The 19,548-nt window shown below is 39.8% G+C and overlaps 1 protein-coding gene across 3 annotated transcripts in view; it reads right to left on the bottom strand.

Moving 5' to 3' along the window:
- LOC660983 (uncharacterized protein) overlaps positions 1-19,548 on the bottom strand; it is a 103,046-nt gene that overhangs the window by 1,829 nt on the left and 81,669 nt on the right. For 2 of the 3 annotated variants that reach the window (XM_015978958.2, XM_008193842.3), the window contains 5 exons: positions 6,319-6,531; positions 5,556-5,649; positions 3,178-3,375; positions 1,365-1,583; positions 33-1,291 (listed from right to left, as the gene is read on the bottom strand). In XM_015978958.2, the coding sequence (XP_015834444.1) occupies positions 33-1,291; positions 1,365-1,583; positions 3,178-3,375; positions 5,556-5,649; positions 6,319-6,531 (1,983 nt within the window). The remainder of the gene's footprint in view (positions 1-32; positions 1,292-1,364; positions 1,584-3,177; positions 3,376-5,555; positions 5,650-6,318; positions 6,532-19,548) is intronic. The other variant, XM_008193843.3, reaches the window with a different exon arrangement.

The raw sequence follows: 19,548 nt of genomic DNA, 5'->3' as shown, positions 1-19,548 counted from the left end.
AATAAATTTGTTTCGGCTGATTTGGCACAAACCTCAATAATTTCCAAGACTTCATCTTCGTCGCTTTCCGGGTTTTGGTAATTTTGGTACTCGGCGTTCGACAGCATGCGCTCCTTTAGCAGCATGTCGAGACTTTCGAGGGACACTTCTCGGCTGCTCAAGGGCTGTATTAAGGGAAGTGCCGGTGGTAGCTCTGGTTCCTCTTCTTCGTCTTCCAGGTCGTCTGCAGGTTCTTTCTCTTCCGGGGTTTGGCATTCGGGGATTGCGTCGTTTTTGATGGAGTTTAGCTTGAGTCCCGTTCTGATCACCGATTCTTCGACCGTTTCAGCCTTTTTGCTGTCTAGGGGTTTGACGATTTCGTCTTCTGTCTTAAACTGCGTCAGTTCTTTGTACTGTTTGGGCTTAGTTCTCTGTATTTGGGACGTTTGGTGTTCCACCCATTTCCTGATCATGTTTTTCTTGTGGCTGTCCATGTAGCCGTAGCCGGTGGCTTCGGCTTGCATGGGCCCATCGATCCACGTTTCGCGCTTTTTGACATGGCACGGTTCTTTCATCAAATGCCTGGCTTCGGCTACTTTCGACTTTGAGATTCTTGGTCCGTCGATCCACTGCTCGTCGCTGGTTCCTTTGAGCGGTTTGGCTCGACTTGGTGATGATTTGGGTGAGTTTGTGTGAGCTGGTGATGTTTTGTTGCTTTGGCACGAAGTTTTCGCCGGACGATGTGTGTCTTTGGTAGGAACTTTTGGTCGTTGTTCTGCACTCGAACCTCGCAGAACTTTGCTCATCGAGCATCGATTGTCTCCGGAATTAAGGCTAGGGATATATACAGGGGGGTGTTCCCCGTCGGTTGCGTCGTCAGCCGGACCGACGTAAATGACAGTATCAGCACTTAGGTCGCTGGAGGAAGGGTCAGGTTCGCTGCTGGTTCCGGTGGTCCGGGTCGGTTCCTCCCCGGAACTTCCACCGGAGCCGGTTCCAGACGACACGAACTTGATCCTCCGCCTCCGCATTCGGTGTATCCTCGATGCTAGCTGGACCGTGGTCAAAGTATCGGAGTAATTCTGGGCTGAGGGCGAAACATGCGCTATCATGGCTGCATGGCAAGTCAGGGACCCGAGACAGTCTTTTAGGAGTTGGGTCAGCTTGTGTTCCTTGTACGGGAGGTGCTTCTGGCCGTTGAAAATCGCAAGGAGGATGTTCCCCAAGCCCGATAAGGGGATGCCTCCGCTGGCCTTCCCGCGTTCGGAATTGCCGAGATCGATCAGATGCAGGCGGCTTCTTCCACCGGCGACTGTAACAATTTTTCATTCGATGATAAGATAAGGAATCCAATTATCATAAATTGGGGTAATTAGAATCGTTACCTCCGCCTTTTCCCGCGACGCTGTACTGATACACGTGGAGGGTGAACAGGAGGTGGGTGTCTCGGGACTCCTCTCGAGTGGGTGCTCGACAGTCGACGGCGGCGTCCAAGTAGTGGGCCGCTTTCTCCGCAGTCGGCACCCGCAGCTCACAATGCGGGGGCTGGTTGCCAAATAAAGGGTCGTCGCGGAGGTAAACGCCGGGGGATTGCTCCGAGTCTGCTGGAACAGGACCGAGGGTAAATAGAAGGGCTGCGGAAGGAACACAAATAAACTACCACTTCTCAGGGATGGGGCAATTTTTACGCGCGATAAACGCACAGGTGACCCAGTTACACCGCAGTCAAGTAATTATTAGTTGCTTTCCATTTGCAATAATCAATCACAATTCATCCAGAATTAATTACGTGTGAGGTAATTTCAACATCGCTCCGCCACTGCGCTGGGCGTTTGCCGCAGCAAATAACAAAGTGGCGTGTTCTGCTAATCCGCTATTATTATTTTAGATACGACTTTACATTTTCGGCTTGACATGACACTGGTGGAGGGTAAAGTCGGCGTTTAAACAGCTTTTAGTCGTGATGCGGCCGGAATTGTGCTAATTGTCGCTGGAAACTTTGCGCTGTTATGCAACCAATTGTACACGTAGCGGAGTTTTCCGGACGCGGGCACGCCGCACGTCATCTTACACACGCTTGCAAATTTGTAAAAGCATATCTGCGAAAAGATTAAACATAAACAAAGGTAAAATGATGGATGGGGTGGCAGAGTTGAGACGGCGAGCGATCCATCAGCGTCGACGATGCGGTTGGGAAAGAAACGGCCGAGACAGTGTAGATTATCAACATCTGTTTTTACAAAATGTTAATTTTAAAAAGTTGTAGTTGCGGCGAAATTCAATTTTTATTTTGCGTTTTATTTGTATTCAAAGTATTACCCAGAAAGTTTAAAATAAGATAATGAGATCTGTTACAAATTGTTTGCTCTTGGCTGTTTTGTGTCGAATAACGAGTTTATGCTTATTTCCTTTCTGGCTGCATTAAACTTACAAATTGTTGTAACATATCCAGAAGCGAAACTCTTCTCTTCGGCTCAATTTTCGTGGCATTTCCACTTCGTTGGTAATTTTCTCAAGTTTTTCGTTTTAATTACAAGTCGACGCCACCTGTCACCCACCTTTCCCTTCGTACAAATTTCCGCAGCATCGTGATGTGTTTATACTTAATTCATATTACGCTACAATGGAAAGTAAACATCAGTATCTAAATTCAAATCAGAACGGAGTCTTCAACAACTGATCCCGAGTTTATGAGTTTCGTGCCGTCGCTACATTCTGAATTTATGCTCCGGTTTAATTAATTCCAGTAATTACCTTAACTTAAGGTTATAGTCCACTTTATTATCGTTACAACTTGCCGATGATAAACCCTTTAGGCCCTCGACTCGATTTTTGTTTGCCGCAACTAAATTAATACCTCTGTCAACAAATATCAAGCGAACATGGCGCAGCAATGTTAAGACCATTTGTACTCTTGCGTGCGGGAAATTAAAAGCTTTATGGAAATTCTTCGATAGCCGGAATTCTGCAAAATTACCCTAATCACCACCAGTGGCGTGTAAAGTCCCCGCCGCTGTCTAAACAAAGAGGTGTCTTACATATTACCACAAGCCGGTGACATGACGCCCCAGATGCGTTTTATCGCCGCTCGCAAGATATCGAAGACTTGATTAAAATTACGAATCGAAAGAAGGGTGGAAGGAAGGAATTAATTATTTTTTAATTCGGGGGAAAGTTTTGTAATTATTTTTGCCTTACCGTTGGCGTAGCCTGCAAGGAGGTCCCGCATTTGGTTCGTGGGGCCGCACACTTCCAGGGCTGACACGCGGACGGAAAAGCGGGCGCCGGTCTTTTGTTTCTGTTCGTTGATTCCTTTGAACAGCCACGAAATGGCACAGGGGATTATGCCCAGAGTGTTGGCGTTTTCGGGGGTTCCCAGCATCGTATACGACTTGCCTGCAACAAAACAACCCATTTTCAGCATTATTTTGACGTGAACTGGAGATATAAAAAAATCCCTGTGCTGTTGGTGACTCGGGACTGGGCTTTTTTAATTTGGCAAAAATTAGCATAGAGCCGCTTTGTAATTCATCAAGTCGTGTTCCTTTGGGAGCGCGTGCATGGGCAAAGTTTGTATTAAGGATCTGCCTCCCAGCCGAAATTAATTTAGGGTCCGCTGATGAAGAAATGAAATTATAGTCGGTTGATTGTGACAAAACGTCAGCGAGCCGGGCGGAGATGGCTTACGGCCTTCGAACACCTGTCCGGAACAAATTATGATTAATTTTCTCTTCTATTTGCAGAGATAATCAGTCAAGGGGGTAAACCCGGGCTTTTTAATCGCAAAGTTTAGCGACTGCGTTAATTTCCAGCTAATTAAGTGTGCAAACAGTCCTGAAGTAAGATTGATCTTCCCTCGTATTAGCCCAATCTGTTAATTGAAAAACACGAGCTAGCTGTGTTGATAATTATTACTTAAATTAAACAGACTGTGATTAATTTCGGTGTCTTTGCAAGGGTGACAGTCGGCGCCCGAATCGAATTCTCGCAGATTATCGGTTATTTTTGGCTCAAAACCGGCGGGTTGTTGTTGATGAGAACATTTGACTCGCTGATCGGGCTCTGGGGTGTCGTTATTCGGGACATCCTCGCCAGTTATTTAACGTCAGAATTTACAAGCGCGCCAACATTTCAATACGATTTTATGCAAATTACCACGCCAAACCGACCAAACCAAAAATATATCTCCACGTATGTGAGCGAGGGGAGCTCAAGAACCATCGCCGCATTCAAACTTCCAAATTAATTAAGTTTTCGAGGGCTCTTAACCCAAAACTACCAAAATAAAAACACTCAAAATACACAAGTTGGCACGTAGGGGAAGGTTTTCATTTTTTGAGGTGGTAGCTTTTCCACAGAATTTGTAATAATAATAGTAACTTTCCCTTGTATAAACTACTAACTCTATTGGATCGGGTTTCGCTGTTGGCTTAATTGGCTAAACAAAGTTGTTTAGCGAATAAAAGGTTTAAAATGGGCAGGCCGGCCTTGAAGCGCGTCTTTGGGGACAATAAACGTCGCATTAAAATTTTTGTTATTAAAGTTGGTGCGTCGCCAGGGAGGCAAATCCATGCATTTCACAATGCGTTAGACCCGTGAAAAATTTGCAAGTTGATGAAAGTTTTTCCAGGCCGAAGCAATGCATGCATAGAAAACACTGTATTGGATTCAGCCATTTTTCAGGGACCGATAAGCTCTCCTAATCCCCTTTCGTGAATAAATACCCGTCTATGGAGAAAGATATCGGCTGGAGGCTTAGCTTTATTTCGCGATCGTTCCGCTGACGGGGCGTCTAATTATCTCGGCCGTTTTCTAACCGCAATTAACCAAACCGGCCTTTTTCCCGAACGAAATAAATAATAGCGAATGTGACGAGACACTTCTGTTGGGATCGTCTTTGCATTTTACAAGGCGCGTTTGCATGGAAATGGGTTATTACATGCAGTGTTATCCTGAAGGAGCAAACTTTTCCCCGTTCATTTAAATCTGGTTACTGAGTGCGAACGGGGAGAGACTTCGACACGAATTTACCTTTAAAATAACTCGCGATTGCGGCAAAAGGCGGCGATAAATATGCATGGAGTTATGTTTCAATTTTGACTCTTATTAAGCAATGCTCGAACTCTTAAGGACTCGGAAGCCAATTTTGGGAAAGACATCGACGATTTCGCCGCAACCAACATATTTTTCGCTACGACGAACTTAATTTTATTACCGAGCGCCGGTTTAAACTTGCAAAAATGGGAAATACGTGGAAACCTAATCGAATTTTTATTCGATGCAGCTCTATGAAAGTTTTAGTTCGGATTTCAATATTTTATAAGCGGCTTAAAATATCGAAAAAGCTAAATTGCCAGTTCGAAGGGTACTTCCATACATGTTTTATTATTGTTTCGAAAAATAGCAAAAATTCATCTGCGACTTCTTTCGCTTTTTGTTGGAATAATATTCCGGGGACGTTTAACTTGGCAAATCCGGTCCGATTCCGGTTTGGAAAAACCGTCCCTAATTGAAACAAAACAGTCCTTTCGAGCTTTGGGTCCCGACTTACCATAAATAAAACATGAGTCACTTACCAAGTCCTGCATGCCCAAAACAGAACAGACAGCCATCATTGCCGTTGATAACAGCATGGATCACGTCCGTGAGGGCACTCGAACACACCTCCGTCTGAAATTAAAAAAAAATTAACACCCCACCTTAAATCTGTAACAGGGCGCATTGTCATCACCGTCATTGCGCTAAGGGTTTACACCCTCGTCTCGCTCTTATCGCCATTACCTGTGAGAGGGTGCCCTGATATTAATATTTTGTGACCTCGTGCGAGATAACTAACCATTCACGAGTTAATCGCTTACGTTAATAGTCCGTCGGCCTTTTTCCAAAGCAAAATTTATCGCCGACAAAGTCCATTACCGTCGCGCACAACCAAAGAGAATAGCAGAGCACATCGAGAGTTTCACTCAAAGAAATCTGGAATCTTAAAAAGATTGAACACGACTTTTACATTTGTGTCCCCCTGCAGCTTGATTGGTTCCCGCGTTGCAAAGAGAGAGATATAAAACGGAGGGGTGCTTGCGACACCACACACAAAAACAATAAAACATTTCTACGAAGAAACGAGCGCATAATGACGCCATGATTTAATTAAGCGACTGAATGCGAGCCCATACCGGAATATCCGACAAACTCCGGGATATTTGATTCGGAATTCCGAAGCTGCCGACGGGTCACTTTTAACAAAGGGGTTTAACGAGCATTTTTGACCGATTAACTAAGGCCCGTTTTTCATTCGCCAAATTTCGTTTTTTATTCGTTCGAATCATAAGCGTTAATTACCTGCGAGTCGTCCTGCGAGAAAATCGCGTCGAAGGCGAACATTTTGGGCGCCGCGACGCCCACTCGTCGGTCTTCAGGTGCCGACGAGCCTCCACAAGTGGCCGGGTCGATCAAATTCACTTGCTTCTTCCGCTTGTCCAAGCTGAAGAACGTGTTCGAACACGCCTCCGTACCGGAGCCGGGCGGGTTGGACACCCTCAACATCACCTTCACCTGGAAAAATACAAAAATTGTGCAAATTGTTTCGAAACTTTTTTGAATGAACAAAAGTGGGGACAGCGATGTAGAAATATTGAATCCATGAAATAAGTCCACATAGAAATAACAGCACTCACGGAAAAATTAACTCACTGGAAAAAAAAACAATCTCTGTAATCGTGGATAGATTTATAAATTTATAATTAATTTTTTAGAATCAGTTTTTGCTACAATCCTGTTTAAGAAAAAATTAAATTAAGATAATCAAAAGTGTAATTATCCAATATTTTTTTCGACAAAGACTCAATTTTGTTGTAATTTTTTTGTTTTGCTTACAAATTTAAAATATAGCATAAACCTAGACTGAGTAAGTAATCTCTCCGCATTTGTCATTTCTTTTGCTATAATTTGTTGAATTGCTATTCTGGCAAATTATGATAATCGACAAATTATACCGTATGTTAGGGAATGATTTAGCAAAAATTTGAAAATGAATAGGGAATAGGAAAACGCATCATAAAGTAAAATTCTTGTATATATGAGTTTTCTGAGCTGAGTTGTCCCAAAAACTTGTTTTGGTCCCAAATTTTAAGAACCGCTAAACTAGAATGATAAAAATTAGTTAGTTATTTCACTCAAAAAATATAGGCATTAAAAAAATTATGACGGAGGCACCTCGAAAGCGTCAAATGATAACTTATTGCAAAATATTTTGTATTTTTTGAGTAATTCTTAAACAAGAAAAGTATCGGTATTCTTTTACAACTCCCTGCACTACTGCCTATCGTGAATTTGTAAAATTTGTTTTTTTTAAATGTTTTTTAATCAGTTAAGTAGAATAGGACAAAAAACAGTTTATTAATGAATAGAAACTAGTGGTGAAACATAATAAAATAACTTATTCTTTCTCTGTAAGTTTTTTTATATATGGGTATTTTCTGTGTGAGCATTTCTCCGTGTGGGCTTTTTTCCACGTGAGACTTTTTTGACGTGGGCTTTTTTCTTTGTGGACATTTTTTGTGTGAGCTTTTTTCTCTGTAGTTTTTTTATATATGGGCATTTTCTGTGTGAGCTTTTCTCCGTGTGGGCTTTTTTCCACGTGAGACTTTTTCGACGTGGGCTTTTTTCTTTGTGGGCATTTTTTGTATGAGCTTTTTTCTCTGTAGGTTTTATATATATATATGCGTATTTTCTGTGTGAGCTTTTCTCGTGTGGGCTTTTTTCCACGTGAGACTTTTTCGATGTGGTCTTTTTTCTTTGTGGGCATTCTTTTGTGAGCTTTTTTCTCTGTAGGTTTTCTTATATATGGGTATTTTCTGTGTGAGCTTTTCTCCGTGTGGGCTTTTTCCACGTGAGACTTTTTCGACGTGGGCTTTTTCCTTTGTAGGCATTTATTTGTGTGAGCTTTTTTCTCTGTAGGTTTTTTTATATATGGGTATTTTCTGTGTGAGCTTTTCTCCGTGTGGCCTTTTTTCCACGTGGGCTTTTTTCTTTGTGTAAATTTTTCGTGTGAGCTTTTTTCCCTAAGGCTTTTTATGTTTGTGGGCTTTTTTGTGAGCTTTTTCCGGTCACCATCAGAAATATTAAATTTCTGCTTGTTAGTCTTGGTCTTTCTTCGGCAAACTTTGTCCGCAATCATTCCTGGCATTGTTTTTCTCGTTTTGGGGATGGTCTCGTAACTTTCCCGGCGATAAAGCCCTTGCCTATAAAATATGGAGGAGATGCAAAAGCGTGACAAGCAGATATCGCCTCTACATGGAAGCGCTGATTTGAGAGATCGATTCCTCGTCGGAAATTGGGTTTGTAGATTGGTGTGATAAGCGCCGAGTTCAGTTAAGATGTTGGCCGGAATATACGAGCAAATATCGTTTGCCAAACGTGACGCAGATTCGCAAATAAGATGGCGCAGGCTATTAACGAAATTTCGCTCGTGACAAATACGATAATTTTTACAACGCCTCGTAAAACGCCGCCTTGGATTCTTACTCATCGATTTTGCACGAGCGACAATTAATCCTTTGTCAAGTTGTAAACATGCCGATAAAAAGTTAATTAATGCAAGCAAACTGCTTGATTATGTATACGTACATACGATAACGGTTACGTACACTCGAAAGTCGGTTATAACCGACACTTTGATAGATTTATACGCCAGGGGGCGGAGAAAACTAGCCGACTGTTGTGTGCAATAAGCAGGATATTGATAAAGAAAAAACGAAGGAAAATCACACGACGATTCCGCCTCCCCTATTCAAACGAAAGCATAATAGAAGATGGCGGATCGGATATCTATACCGTAATCAAATAAATCAACTTGCCACCTCTGGAAATTGCACGATTTCGCCGTATTTCCCTACAAAAAGGTCCAGTCGGCTTCGCGTGATTTTGACAGTCCTGAACTGTGTTTATCGTAAACAAATGAAGCATTAAATTTTATAACCGAGTCTTTACGAGGCACAGCTCATAGTCATGCCCCACCAGAGCGATTGTGTGCGCTGCAATAACGTTTTATGCCTCATTACATAACGACGGCATAAACTCAAGACACACGTGCCTCGTGTCTTTTCATCGATCCCAGTTTTTAGCACCACCTGTATAAACGCCGCCGGCAGCCGTTGATTAATTTCGCAACGAATTTTGTTGATTCGCGTGGCGAGTGTTTCCCCTAGTAATTAATAAATTAATAGTTGCTGCCGGTCGTCTAGCCCCGTTTTTCACCAACGCCGACTCGGAGGAAAAAAAAACCAATTTTTACCAATATTTTAAAACTCAAGGTGAAGCTATTTTTGAAAGCTCCTATAAGCGGACACCGACGCTGACACGCTTTTTGTCCGGTTAATGGAGAGGAATAATAAAGTATATATAGACACAAACAAAAAAGGATAAATTGAAAAAGTGGTAATTAACAATTTATTATTTCTTGGGTAATTTTTTTTCCAAATATACTTAAAACGTATATGGGGATGAATTCAAGCCACCCTTCAGATGACAAAAATTTTATTTTTCAACGTCTCTGCAAACTCCTTAACTTTCATCCCGACCATGGATTCGGGAACAGAATATTTTTGTTCTTGGGCTATTTTCAATTCTTATTTCTTCAAAAAACTTCGCTCTTTACAAAAGTTTTACACTTCCATGCTATTTCTTCACCAGTTCGTCTTTGTTTTTAACAATACCTGCTGCTTGTGTTTTCCTGTTTCACATTTCTTTGTAAATTTCATTCACTCGGTTTGTTTTGGGTAAAAAAATTAAGATTTTTTTATTTTAATGTTAATATACGCTCTCTTATTTTTTCAAAACGATGTATAATAAAGAATTAAATGATGTAATGAAATATGTATCCCCTTATATGAATGTGATTTCCAGATTTTTTTGACGGTTTTTCATAATAATAACTTGTCCGCTTAAAGGAGAGGTTTTGTTTCCAAGAATTTGTATTGCACTTTTCGCGTCCGCTTATTGGAGAGTCTGCTTGAAATACATTAGCTAAAGATAGGACAAATAAAAATGTACATTTATGAGAGGGGTCCGCTTATAGGAGGTGTCCGTTAAGAGAGATTTTACTGTAATCAGAAACCCTACAAAAGAGAAGAGATCGTGAGAATCCTTGACGCAGTAAAGAATTCCTGCCGAAAGTGAAGTTAGACCTAGCAGGAAATGCGTGTCAATTAACTGGGAAGTTCCTACCAAAGGGGAATAGATTTGTAACACAGATATTTTATTTCGAGTAGACTTAATTTTAAAGATTTTAAATTGCTGAATCGGTTTATTCTGAAAATACATGTGGTTGTGCAATGGCATTAGAGTTTGGGTATTGAGTTGTGTAAGTGAAACCTTGGAATACAAAAGCCGTTTGAGTAGATATTCAGACGGTCTAAATACCGTCAAGTAAGCGTATAATTTGCCAGCATACACGTCGATTCTCAAAGCATTCGAAGTCAAAGTGAAACTCCATTGCATTCCACACAATGCTAAATAGTCGGTTAATCACAATAGGACACCTGAATAGAGTCCGATCCATTGTATACCGGCCGTAAAATAAGCAACGAAATATGAAAAATTTCGCTCGCAGCGATGGGAAATTGACTTTCCGATGCGTGTAATGCTCCAATCCATGCAAATACGTCTACGGGAAAATTCCTCAAGGGTTCCATCAGTCATTAAAGGCCAACCGCTATGTCGGATGCAATTATGAAGGGGTCGGAATGAAATCCAAGCGACGTCTTGACGTCGCCTTGTTAATTAAAGCTAATTGAATCGTGGCTGCTGAAGAATCGAAATTATTTCAAACAATGCTAGACGGGGCCAAGTTTGGAAAACTCGCCAAGTACCTGTTCTCATGTGAGCTATCAACGGAGGTTAGCTTGCGGCCGGCTTTCGGGACTAGTTTATGGTCGTGGTCGCTGCGGTGCAGACATTTTCAATTTATAACAACTACATTAACGCTGGGCCGTTATGGACGTAAATACACGGCGGAATGCGGCCATATTTTTGCACCAAGGTTATGGGGATGGAGCGACCTTTGCGGAATCGGCATTTTTACACACCTCCAGCAACAACTTTTCATGACTTCACTCCTCATCCACGAAAACAAGTCAATATTGCATCAGTTATCCATAAAAACAGTCCACAGTTAGTCATAAGCATATTTTTTGGTCCTTCGAGCCGGATATGTAATGTTATTTGTACCGGGTTCGTCAAGTTTTACACTCAGGCACTTTACACCTCTTAGAAAAGAGAAAAAAAAAAAACATGAAATAAGTATATTCCACTGCACTGATATCCAGTCTCGTTAGGAAAAAAATATTTTTTTCTATTGATTCATTTGTCCAATAAAAACAAAAAAAACCATTTGACCAAAAAATCACATTACCTGTTTTTTACATCAATGGATCGGAATTATCAAATAAAATTATTCTGCAAAAATTTGACTTGAAAAAAATCGTTAGAATTGGATTAAAAGCCATTTTGATATTATTCATCGGAAATTTTAGTATAATTTATGACGGACATGATTGAGTAGTAATAATTCTCCGCCACAAAAGGACCCACTACCTACCCCAATAACAGTAATGACTGCAGAAATTTTACAACTAGCGGCACGGTCCCATCGGGCGGTTTTAAAGCCAGGACCGGAATAAGGACACTAACGTGTTAAAAATGTTTTTATTAAAAAATTACAACAGATGTTCAAATTGATGACTATTTTGGTCTAAGCACAAACAAGTTCTTCGTTTATAATTCGCATGAACCCTTGCCATAAGATTTAAAGATTAACATTCCACCTAGAGTAAACAGATAAAATAAATGGTAATCTGGGCCTGAAAAATTCTTACCAGCTGCCTCAACCTTCAAACCCACCAATGATCGCGTGCCAATTTTACGACAAATGTAATAAATTTTTGAAAACCACCACCCTGATGGAGACCTTTTGTGGAAGTGATTTACAATTTTACCAAAATTCATGGGAAAAAAGCTGCCCCAATATCAAAACAGAAATTAAAAATCAACGACACATTTTCTCAAAAATTTAATTAGGCACTTCGATGCACTACCTCAAAATACACCTATGGACCAAAGATCGTTAACATTAGACTATAGTTAACTAAGCGAAAGTGAAAAAACACACCATACAAGTAATCATTTTAAAAATTGGTCAAATCGTTCTTCTATACAATAAAATCACATACGTTTTTTTTTAGAATTCTAGATAAATTACAAAGAGGTGAAAACTGCCTGAGTGTAAAACTTGACGAACCCGGTATATGTTTGAAGAAAGTTGTGATTTTTCATCTACTTTAGTCGAATTCTGATTGTCGATTTGTTCCAAAAAGCACATCGATCTTCCATGAAGTTACTGTTTTCCAAAGGATTCATTTTTTTCAATAGATACTTATTTATTTCGTCTTATTTCATTTGCAAAGTAAAAATAACTGCTAAAAACACTTTTTTTAATCTACCCTTTCGTTATAACCGGACTCCACTGTATTCTGTTTTGAATGCCCAGCAAGTTTTTGCTGTACCTTGTATGTATCTGGCGTTGTGGTTGAGAAAATCCGGCGATAAACAACCCTGTGCAAGCAGGGCCGCATCGCGGCATAAAACTTGTAAAAAATTCGATTTGGTATAAAAACATCGTCATTTTTATGTCGATAGTGCCCGTGCGCGTCCTCCACTTTAATACACTTGGAAATTTTATTGGCCCCATATTTTCCGTATCAATTTTATAGTTATTGATATCGATCGGGTTTTATTTGGTCCTTTTACGAGCCGTCGTCCTAATCCAAAATCATTGTAAATTCAATATTATTTACGTGCTTAGAAACCGGTCGTGGCGCTCGGACCCCACTCACGCAGCACCCGGATTTCTCCGGATGACCATTCCGGGCGTCTTTTGTCGTGAGATTGCGAGTATTGTTCCGACATCGATACCATTTTTAGCGTGTATTGTGCTCCCGCCTTCTCCGTCGAAAAACCCATTTATCTGCTTAACCGGATTTCAATCATAGTCAAAAAGCGGTGATTTATAGTTTTGTACAATTAATACTCGCTGCTATTTAAAGTTGGTGATTTATCGAGTGAGTGCGAAAAATCGTCGCAGCTTATTGCCAAAGTTTTGAGTTATGGTCGCTAGTCATTATTAAAGCGACTCGCGCATGAATTATGCTTCACGGTCAAGTTCGCTCTTCACAAAAGTTTTACACTTCCATGCTATTTCTTCACCAATTCGTCTTTGTTTTTAACAATATCTGCTGTTTGTGTTTTCCTATTTCAAATTTCTTTGTAAATTTCATTCACTCGGTTTGTTTTGGGTAAAACAATTAAGATTTTGTTATTTTAATGTTAATATACGCTCTCTTATTTTTTCAAAACGATGTATAATAAAGAATTAAATGATGTAATGAAATATGTATCCGCTTATATGAATGTGATTTCCCGATTTTTTTGACGGTTTTTCATAGTAATAAGTTGTCCGCTTAAAGGAGAGGTTTTGTTTCCAAGGATTTGTATTGCACTTTCCGCGTCCGCTTATTGGAGAGTCTACTTGAAATACATTAGCTAAAGACGGGACAAATAAAAATGTCCATTTATGAGAGGGGTCTGCTTATAGGAGGTGTCCGTTAAGAGAGATTTTACTGTAATCACAAACCATACAAAGTCTGGATGTGACCCGAAGAGATCGTCAGAACCCTTGACGCAGTAAAGAATTTCCTGCCGAAAGTGAAGTTAGACCTAGCAGGAAATGCGTGTCAATTAACTGGGAAGTTACTACCATTTCTTCAAAAAAACTTCGCTCTTCACAAAAGTTTTACACTTCCATGCTATTTCTTCACCAATTCGTCTTTGTTTTTAACAATATCTGCTGTTTGTGTTTTCCTATTTCATATTTCTTTGTAAATTTCATTCACTCGGTTTGTTTTGGGTAAAACAATTAAGATTTTGTTATTTTAATGTTAAAATACGCTCTCTTATTTTTTCAAAACGATGTATAATAAAGAATTAAATGATGTAATGAAATATGTATCCGCTTATATGAATGTGATTTCTCGATTTTTTTGACGGTTTTTCATAATAAGTTGTCCGCTTAAAGGAGAGGTTTTGTTTCCAAGGATTTGTATTGCACTTTCCGCGTCCGCTTATTGGAGAGTCAGCTTGAAATACATTAGCTAAAAACGGGGCTAACAAAAATGTTATGGCTTATTGCCAAAGTTTTGAGTTATGGTCGCTAGTCATTATTAAAGCGACTCGCGCATGATTTATGCTTCACGGTCAAGTTCGAGATATTCTTAATTGGCGTGTGTTAAATCCGGGAGCGGGAGCGCACCACCTGCTGAGATACGTCTAATAAATCCATCAGAGGCCGGGTGTCGACGCGATATCTCCACTTACCGCCAACAAATCACGAGGTTTAACGAGAAAACAACGGATCGCTAATGGGGGCAACCCCGCCGACCACAATCACCCATTCTTCATAAATTAACGCCCGATTCGGCAAAGACGGAGGGCTTGTTTATGCCATGATGAATGGCACACGACCCGCTATCAATAGCTACAACCCTCCACTGACAAGAGACATGACGCCTTATTGCGATATACCAGCAGGAAGCAAGACTGTTCAAAAACCCGCGAGTTTATTAGGAAAGCGTGAGCTTGTTTGTGATTTGATCGTCCGTTCCAATATTGGAAAAAATCGCGCACTCCATATGGTTAGAATAATCCGTCGATAATAAATATTCCGCTCGATGGTATGAAGCAGTCGTTCCGCGCGGCCATAAACCAGCCCTGCAGAACAGGCGGGAATCAATGCATAAAGTATGGGGAACATATGCAGCGATCCTGCTGCCGTTCCTGCTTACTGTTACGTTTACGCCCCTTGCTTGTAACCGTTCGAGGAATGGGATCATCAATAATTCATTTTATATTTATTGGCAATTTTCTATCGCGCGGGCATTTAATTTCCTCCCGAAAAAGAATGGAAAAGTCATCAAGAAAGCTCGCATTACGCGGAGCGAAAGCTCATGGCGCAACTTGTTGCAGCTAAATGAATGTTTTATAACGTACGTTGCGGCGGTTTTACGTCCGAAACAAGCAAACAAAAATCGCCATTGAAAGCCGGATGGAAATCGAGAGGTTTTTTGCAAATATTTGAGCGGGTGATAATGTCATTGACAAAAATCAATGTTTTGGTTAAATTCAAAGCTTCATTTCACAAAGGAATTTCGGTATTATGGCGGGGAAGATTCCGGGCGAAAATTCTAATTAAACTACGGGCAAAAATCGGATACAAAGCCGCAGTAATTGGATTTTTGCTCCAGTTCTATTCATTTTTCATTTAAGGTGCGCCCGAGATGGATATTTGGATTTATTAAAGAAACAATGCAAATTACTGACATTGCAAGACAATTTTAGGCCGCATTTTTATTCAGAATTAATTGCAATTCTTTGCGAAAAACTTCGGGGAACGAGCACAATTTTAATAAAAATAACGTGTCGTGGCTGGGGTTGAAGTCTCGCGATTTCGAGCACTTGTAGTTAAAATAGATCCGACATTGTCTTCCGCAACTCATTAAGAGTAACACACAAGTCAAGTTGTCAAAACTAGCGTCGGGCTTCTCGAAGTTATTGTTGGAGTTGCAGAGGGCCTGTTCAAATATAGCGCGTGACAGCCGCTCTCCTCCGCCCTTCTCTTCGTACACCATCTTGCAGATATTACTGATAAAAGCCGTGTCATCTGCCATGTTACTAAGGTTCCGACTTGTCGTGTTTTAGTGCACCTAATCGCTCCCCTCGTGGCTTTTTCCACGTCTCTAATTCCACAAATACTAGAAATTTCGCTCTCCCCGAACGAAAAACAAATTCAGACGCAACGATTAAGACCTGTTGGATTTCACAAAGATCATTAATCTGTAATGCTAATGTTTGTTTAATTCCTGTTAAATTGCTTCATCCCGAGACGTCGCGTGCTGGAGGCCATAACGCGCGCTCCTCCACAGGCCGAGGCCGATAAAAGTGAATTATTTTTTAAAATCGCCATAAGTCACCCCGTAAACACAATTAAGGGTTTAGCTAACATCTCACACCCTTTTCGTTCTATTTTCTCAAACCTCGCAGCCTATTAGTCATAGAAACTTAAAAAAAAGGACTCAAAAGACGCAAACCTAGCTGATATTGCGTTTTTGGACGAATTTTTTAAATGGAAACTAGTAAAATTTAGTTCGTTATACCGGGTTCGTCAAGTTTTACACTCAGGCATTTTTCACCTCTTTGTAATTTATCTAAAATTCTAAAAAAAATCGTATGTGATTTTATTGTGTGGAAGAACGATTTGACCAATTTTTAAAATGATTACTTGTATGGTGTGTTTTTTCACTTTCGCTTAGTTAACTATAGTCTAATGTTAACGATCTTTGGTCCATAGGTGTATTTTGAGGTAGTGCATCGAAGTGCCTAATTAAATTTTTGAGAAAATGTGTCGTTGATTTTTAATTTCTGTTTTGATATTGGGGCAGCTTTTTTCCCATGAATTTTGGTAAAATTGTAAATCACTTCCACAAAAGGTCTCCATCAGGATGGTGGTTTTTAAAAATTTATTACATTTGTCGTAAAATTGGCACGCGATCATTGGTGGGTTTGAAGGTTGAGGCAGCTGGTAAAAATTTTTCAGGCCCGGATTACCATTTATTTTATCTGTTTACAGTAAATGGAATGTTAATCTTCAAATCTTACGGCAAGAGTTCATGCGAATTGTAAACGAAGAATTCGTTTGTGCTTAGACCAAAACAGTCATCAATTTGAACTTCTGATGTAATTTTTTAATAAAAACATTTTTAACACGTTAGTGTGCTTATTCCGGTCCTGGCTTTAAAACCGCCCGATGGGACCGTGCCGCTAATTGTAAAATTTCTGCAGTCATTACTGTTATTGGGGTAGGTAGTGGGTCCTTTTGTAGCGGAAATTTATCACTACTCAGTCTTGTCCCTCATAAATTATACTGAAATTTCCGATGAATAATATCAAAATGGCTTTTAATCCAATTCTAACGATTTTTTTCAAGTCAAATTTTTGCAGAATAATTTTATTTCGTATTTCCGATCTACTGATGTAAAAAACAAAAAAAAATTTTCCTAGCGAGATTGGATATCGGTGCAGTGGAATATATTTATTTCATATTTTTTTTCTCTCTTCTAAGAGGTGCCTGAGTGTAAAACTTGACGAACCCGGTATTTGGAACCGGTAAAAAATATATTAAATGACTTTTGTAATTATTTACTTCCTTTTAAAAGTGTTCTTTATGCTGATGACACAACCTTTATAGTATCAGGTAAAGATAAAACTTCCCTTCAACTAATCAGGCCAACTTTGACAGACAAAGCAACGTCTTGGTTCGCATGAAACTTCTTGGTGGTAAATTCAGATAAGACACAGCACATTGACTTTTCTTTTAACAATAATAATATAACTGCCCACCATGTTAAACTTTTGGGTGTAGTTGTGGATGAAGCTCTAAAGTGGAGTTCTCACATTGTAAGCCTATGCCAAAAACTATCTGGTCGAGTGTATCTCATCAGACAATTAAAGAAAGTTTTGAGTTTAGAATGCTTATTAACTGCATTCAATTTTTCACTCACATTTATTCTATGGAGTGACTTTTTGAGGTAATGCCTCTCACGGTAATAAAATTTTTAAAATTCAGAAAAGATCAATTAGGGTCATAGCTAACATGATTCTTGTAGACCGTGGTTCATAAAATTTAACATAATGACACTTGCTTCAACATATATTTATTTCTCTTTGCTTGAAATCCACCAATCATCGCATAATTTCAATAAACATGCAGACTTTAAATTAAATGCTTTTAAAACCGTTATTAAAAGGTACCTTATAAATGAATGTTATTATAGTATAAATGAATTTTTATCTAGTTCCCTCGCGATCTAGCTCTCTCTATTTATGTAATTTTTCTTCTTTTTGTTATCTGTTTAACTTGATATGTTTATATTTATATTTATTATTTTTAATTATATTATAATATCCTAATTAGTATCCATACGTGACGTATTTAATTTCTGTGTATTCAGATAAGATGAACGAATAAATTATTATTATTATTATTATTAAATTGAGCTTATGTTTACTGTTGTTTTTTTTTGTGAAAATGGGGCGGAAAGCGGGGTGTTTAGTAAAATAGGGCAGTCTTTCGTGCCCATTAAAACTTTAAAGGATGGTTTCCTCGGCGTCCTTCCGATGGAAATCATTAACCGTTTCCCCGTTCGGGTCGTGCCAATACGGTCGAAATAATATAAAGACTTCCCGGCAATAAAGTGAAATTATTGGCAATAAATGTGCGGCTTCGGGGCCGTCTTCTTGTCTTTGCGTGTCCGGAATAGAAATGTTTTCGGAAGAGAAAAAAGCAAAGCAATGTCGGTTGGTTTTATTCGGTCGAAACAATGTCGTTAATTCGGTACGAGGTTTATGCCACGCGTTGATCATTATTAAGCTCTTTAGCGAGCAACAATGAACATATTACTGCGGCTAACATGAAGGCATGCGGTGCTAATAATTCGTCGTGCAAAATGAATGGTAATGTGCGAATATCACGCCTTGTCCTCTTATGCAAGTGAGGGTAGTCGGTCGGTTTTGTTGTGGAGCGAGCTCGATGACTCCGGTGCGTTACACCAGCGCGTAAATCGCAACTCGCGTGCATCGAACAACTAAAGCATATGGACAGTGCGTGGAATTGACTCGTAAAGAAAAAGTGTCATGTAGTCGATATGGGCGAGGATCTTCACTCGTTACATAATCACATTAACTTGTGAAAGTATGCGGAAAAGTGGTTGATTCCGGCGATTGCGGATTTTTCCGGAGGACAGTATTACGTGGGGCGGTGTACATTTACTGGCGTATGATTGTGGCTGGGTGCCAGGTTCGGCGAATAACCCGACGGGGAGGCGTTTAATTCTTAGCCGGGGGCGCTGCGAAATGGGGGCTTTCGAGCACTTTAGCGCGATCGTGTCTGGGGTCCGATATCGGCGCTCGCCCCAGGACAACACACGGCCCCACCTAAGTACCAAGTTCACGTTTCCAGTTTCATTACTGTTTTATACCAACGATCGATTAAACGACCCAACAAAGAACTCCACTGCCAAACCAAACCCGTTTCATGCCTTACATTTTTTTGAAGTGACACAAAGCGGCAATATTAGCAATATTATCTTGTAGTTCCATTATTTATAATAGGTACTCATTGCAATTTTAATTTACTTTAAAACTAAACTAACAACACTCTAAAACTAATTAAAAAAATATAGACAAAAGAAAAATAAAACTCAGAAATACGAAATGTCATAGAGAAATCTACGGAACAATGTTTCGAAGGCAAATGATTTTCACTCACTTGTACTTGTATTTATACGGGTTCGTGAAGTTTTACACTCAGGCACTTTTCACCTCTTTGTAATTTATCTAAAATTCTAAAAAAAATCGTATGTGATTTTATTGTACAGAAGAACGATTTGACCAATTTTTAAAATG

This window comes from Tribolium castaneum, chromosome 9, assembly GCF_031307605.1.
Source record: "Tribolium castaneum strain GA2 chromosome 9, icTriCast1.1, whole genome shotgun sequence".
Classification (NCBI taxonomy): domain Eukaryota; kingdom Metazoa; phylum Arthropoda; class Insecta; order Coleoptera; family Tenebrionidae; genus Tribolium; species Tribolium castaneum.
The sequence above is the reverse complement of the archived record's forward strand: the minus strand, read 5'-3'. Positions and strand labels throughout refer to the sequence as shown.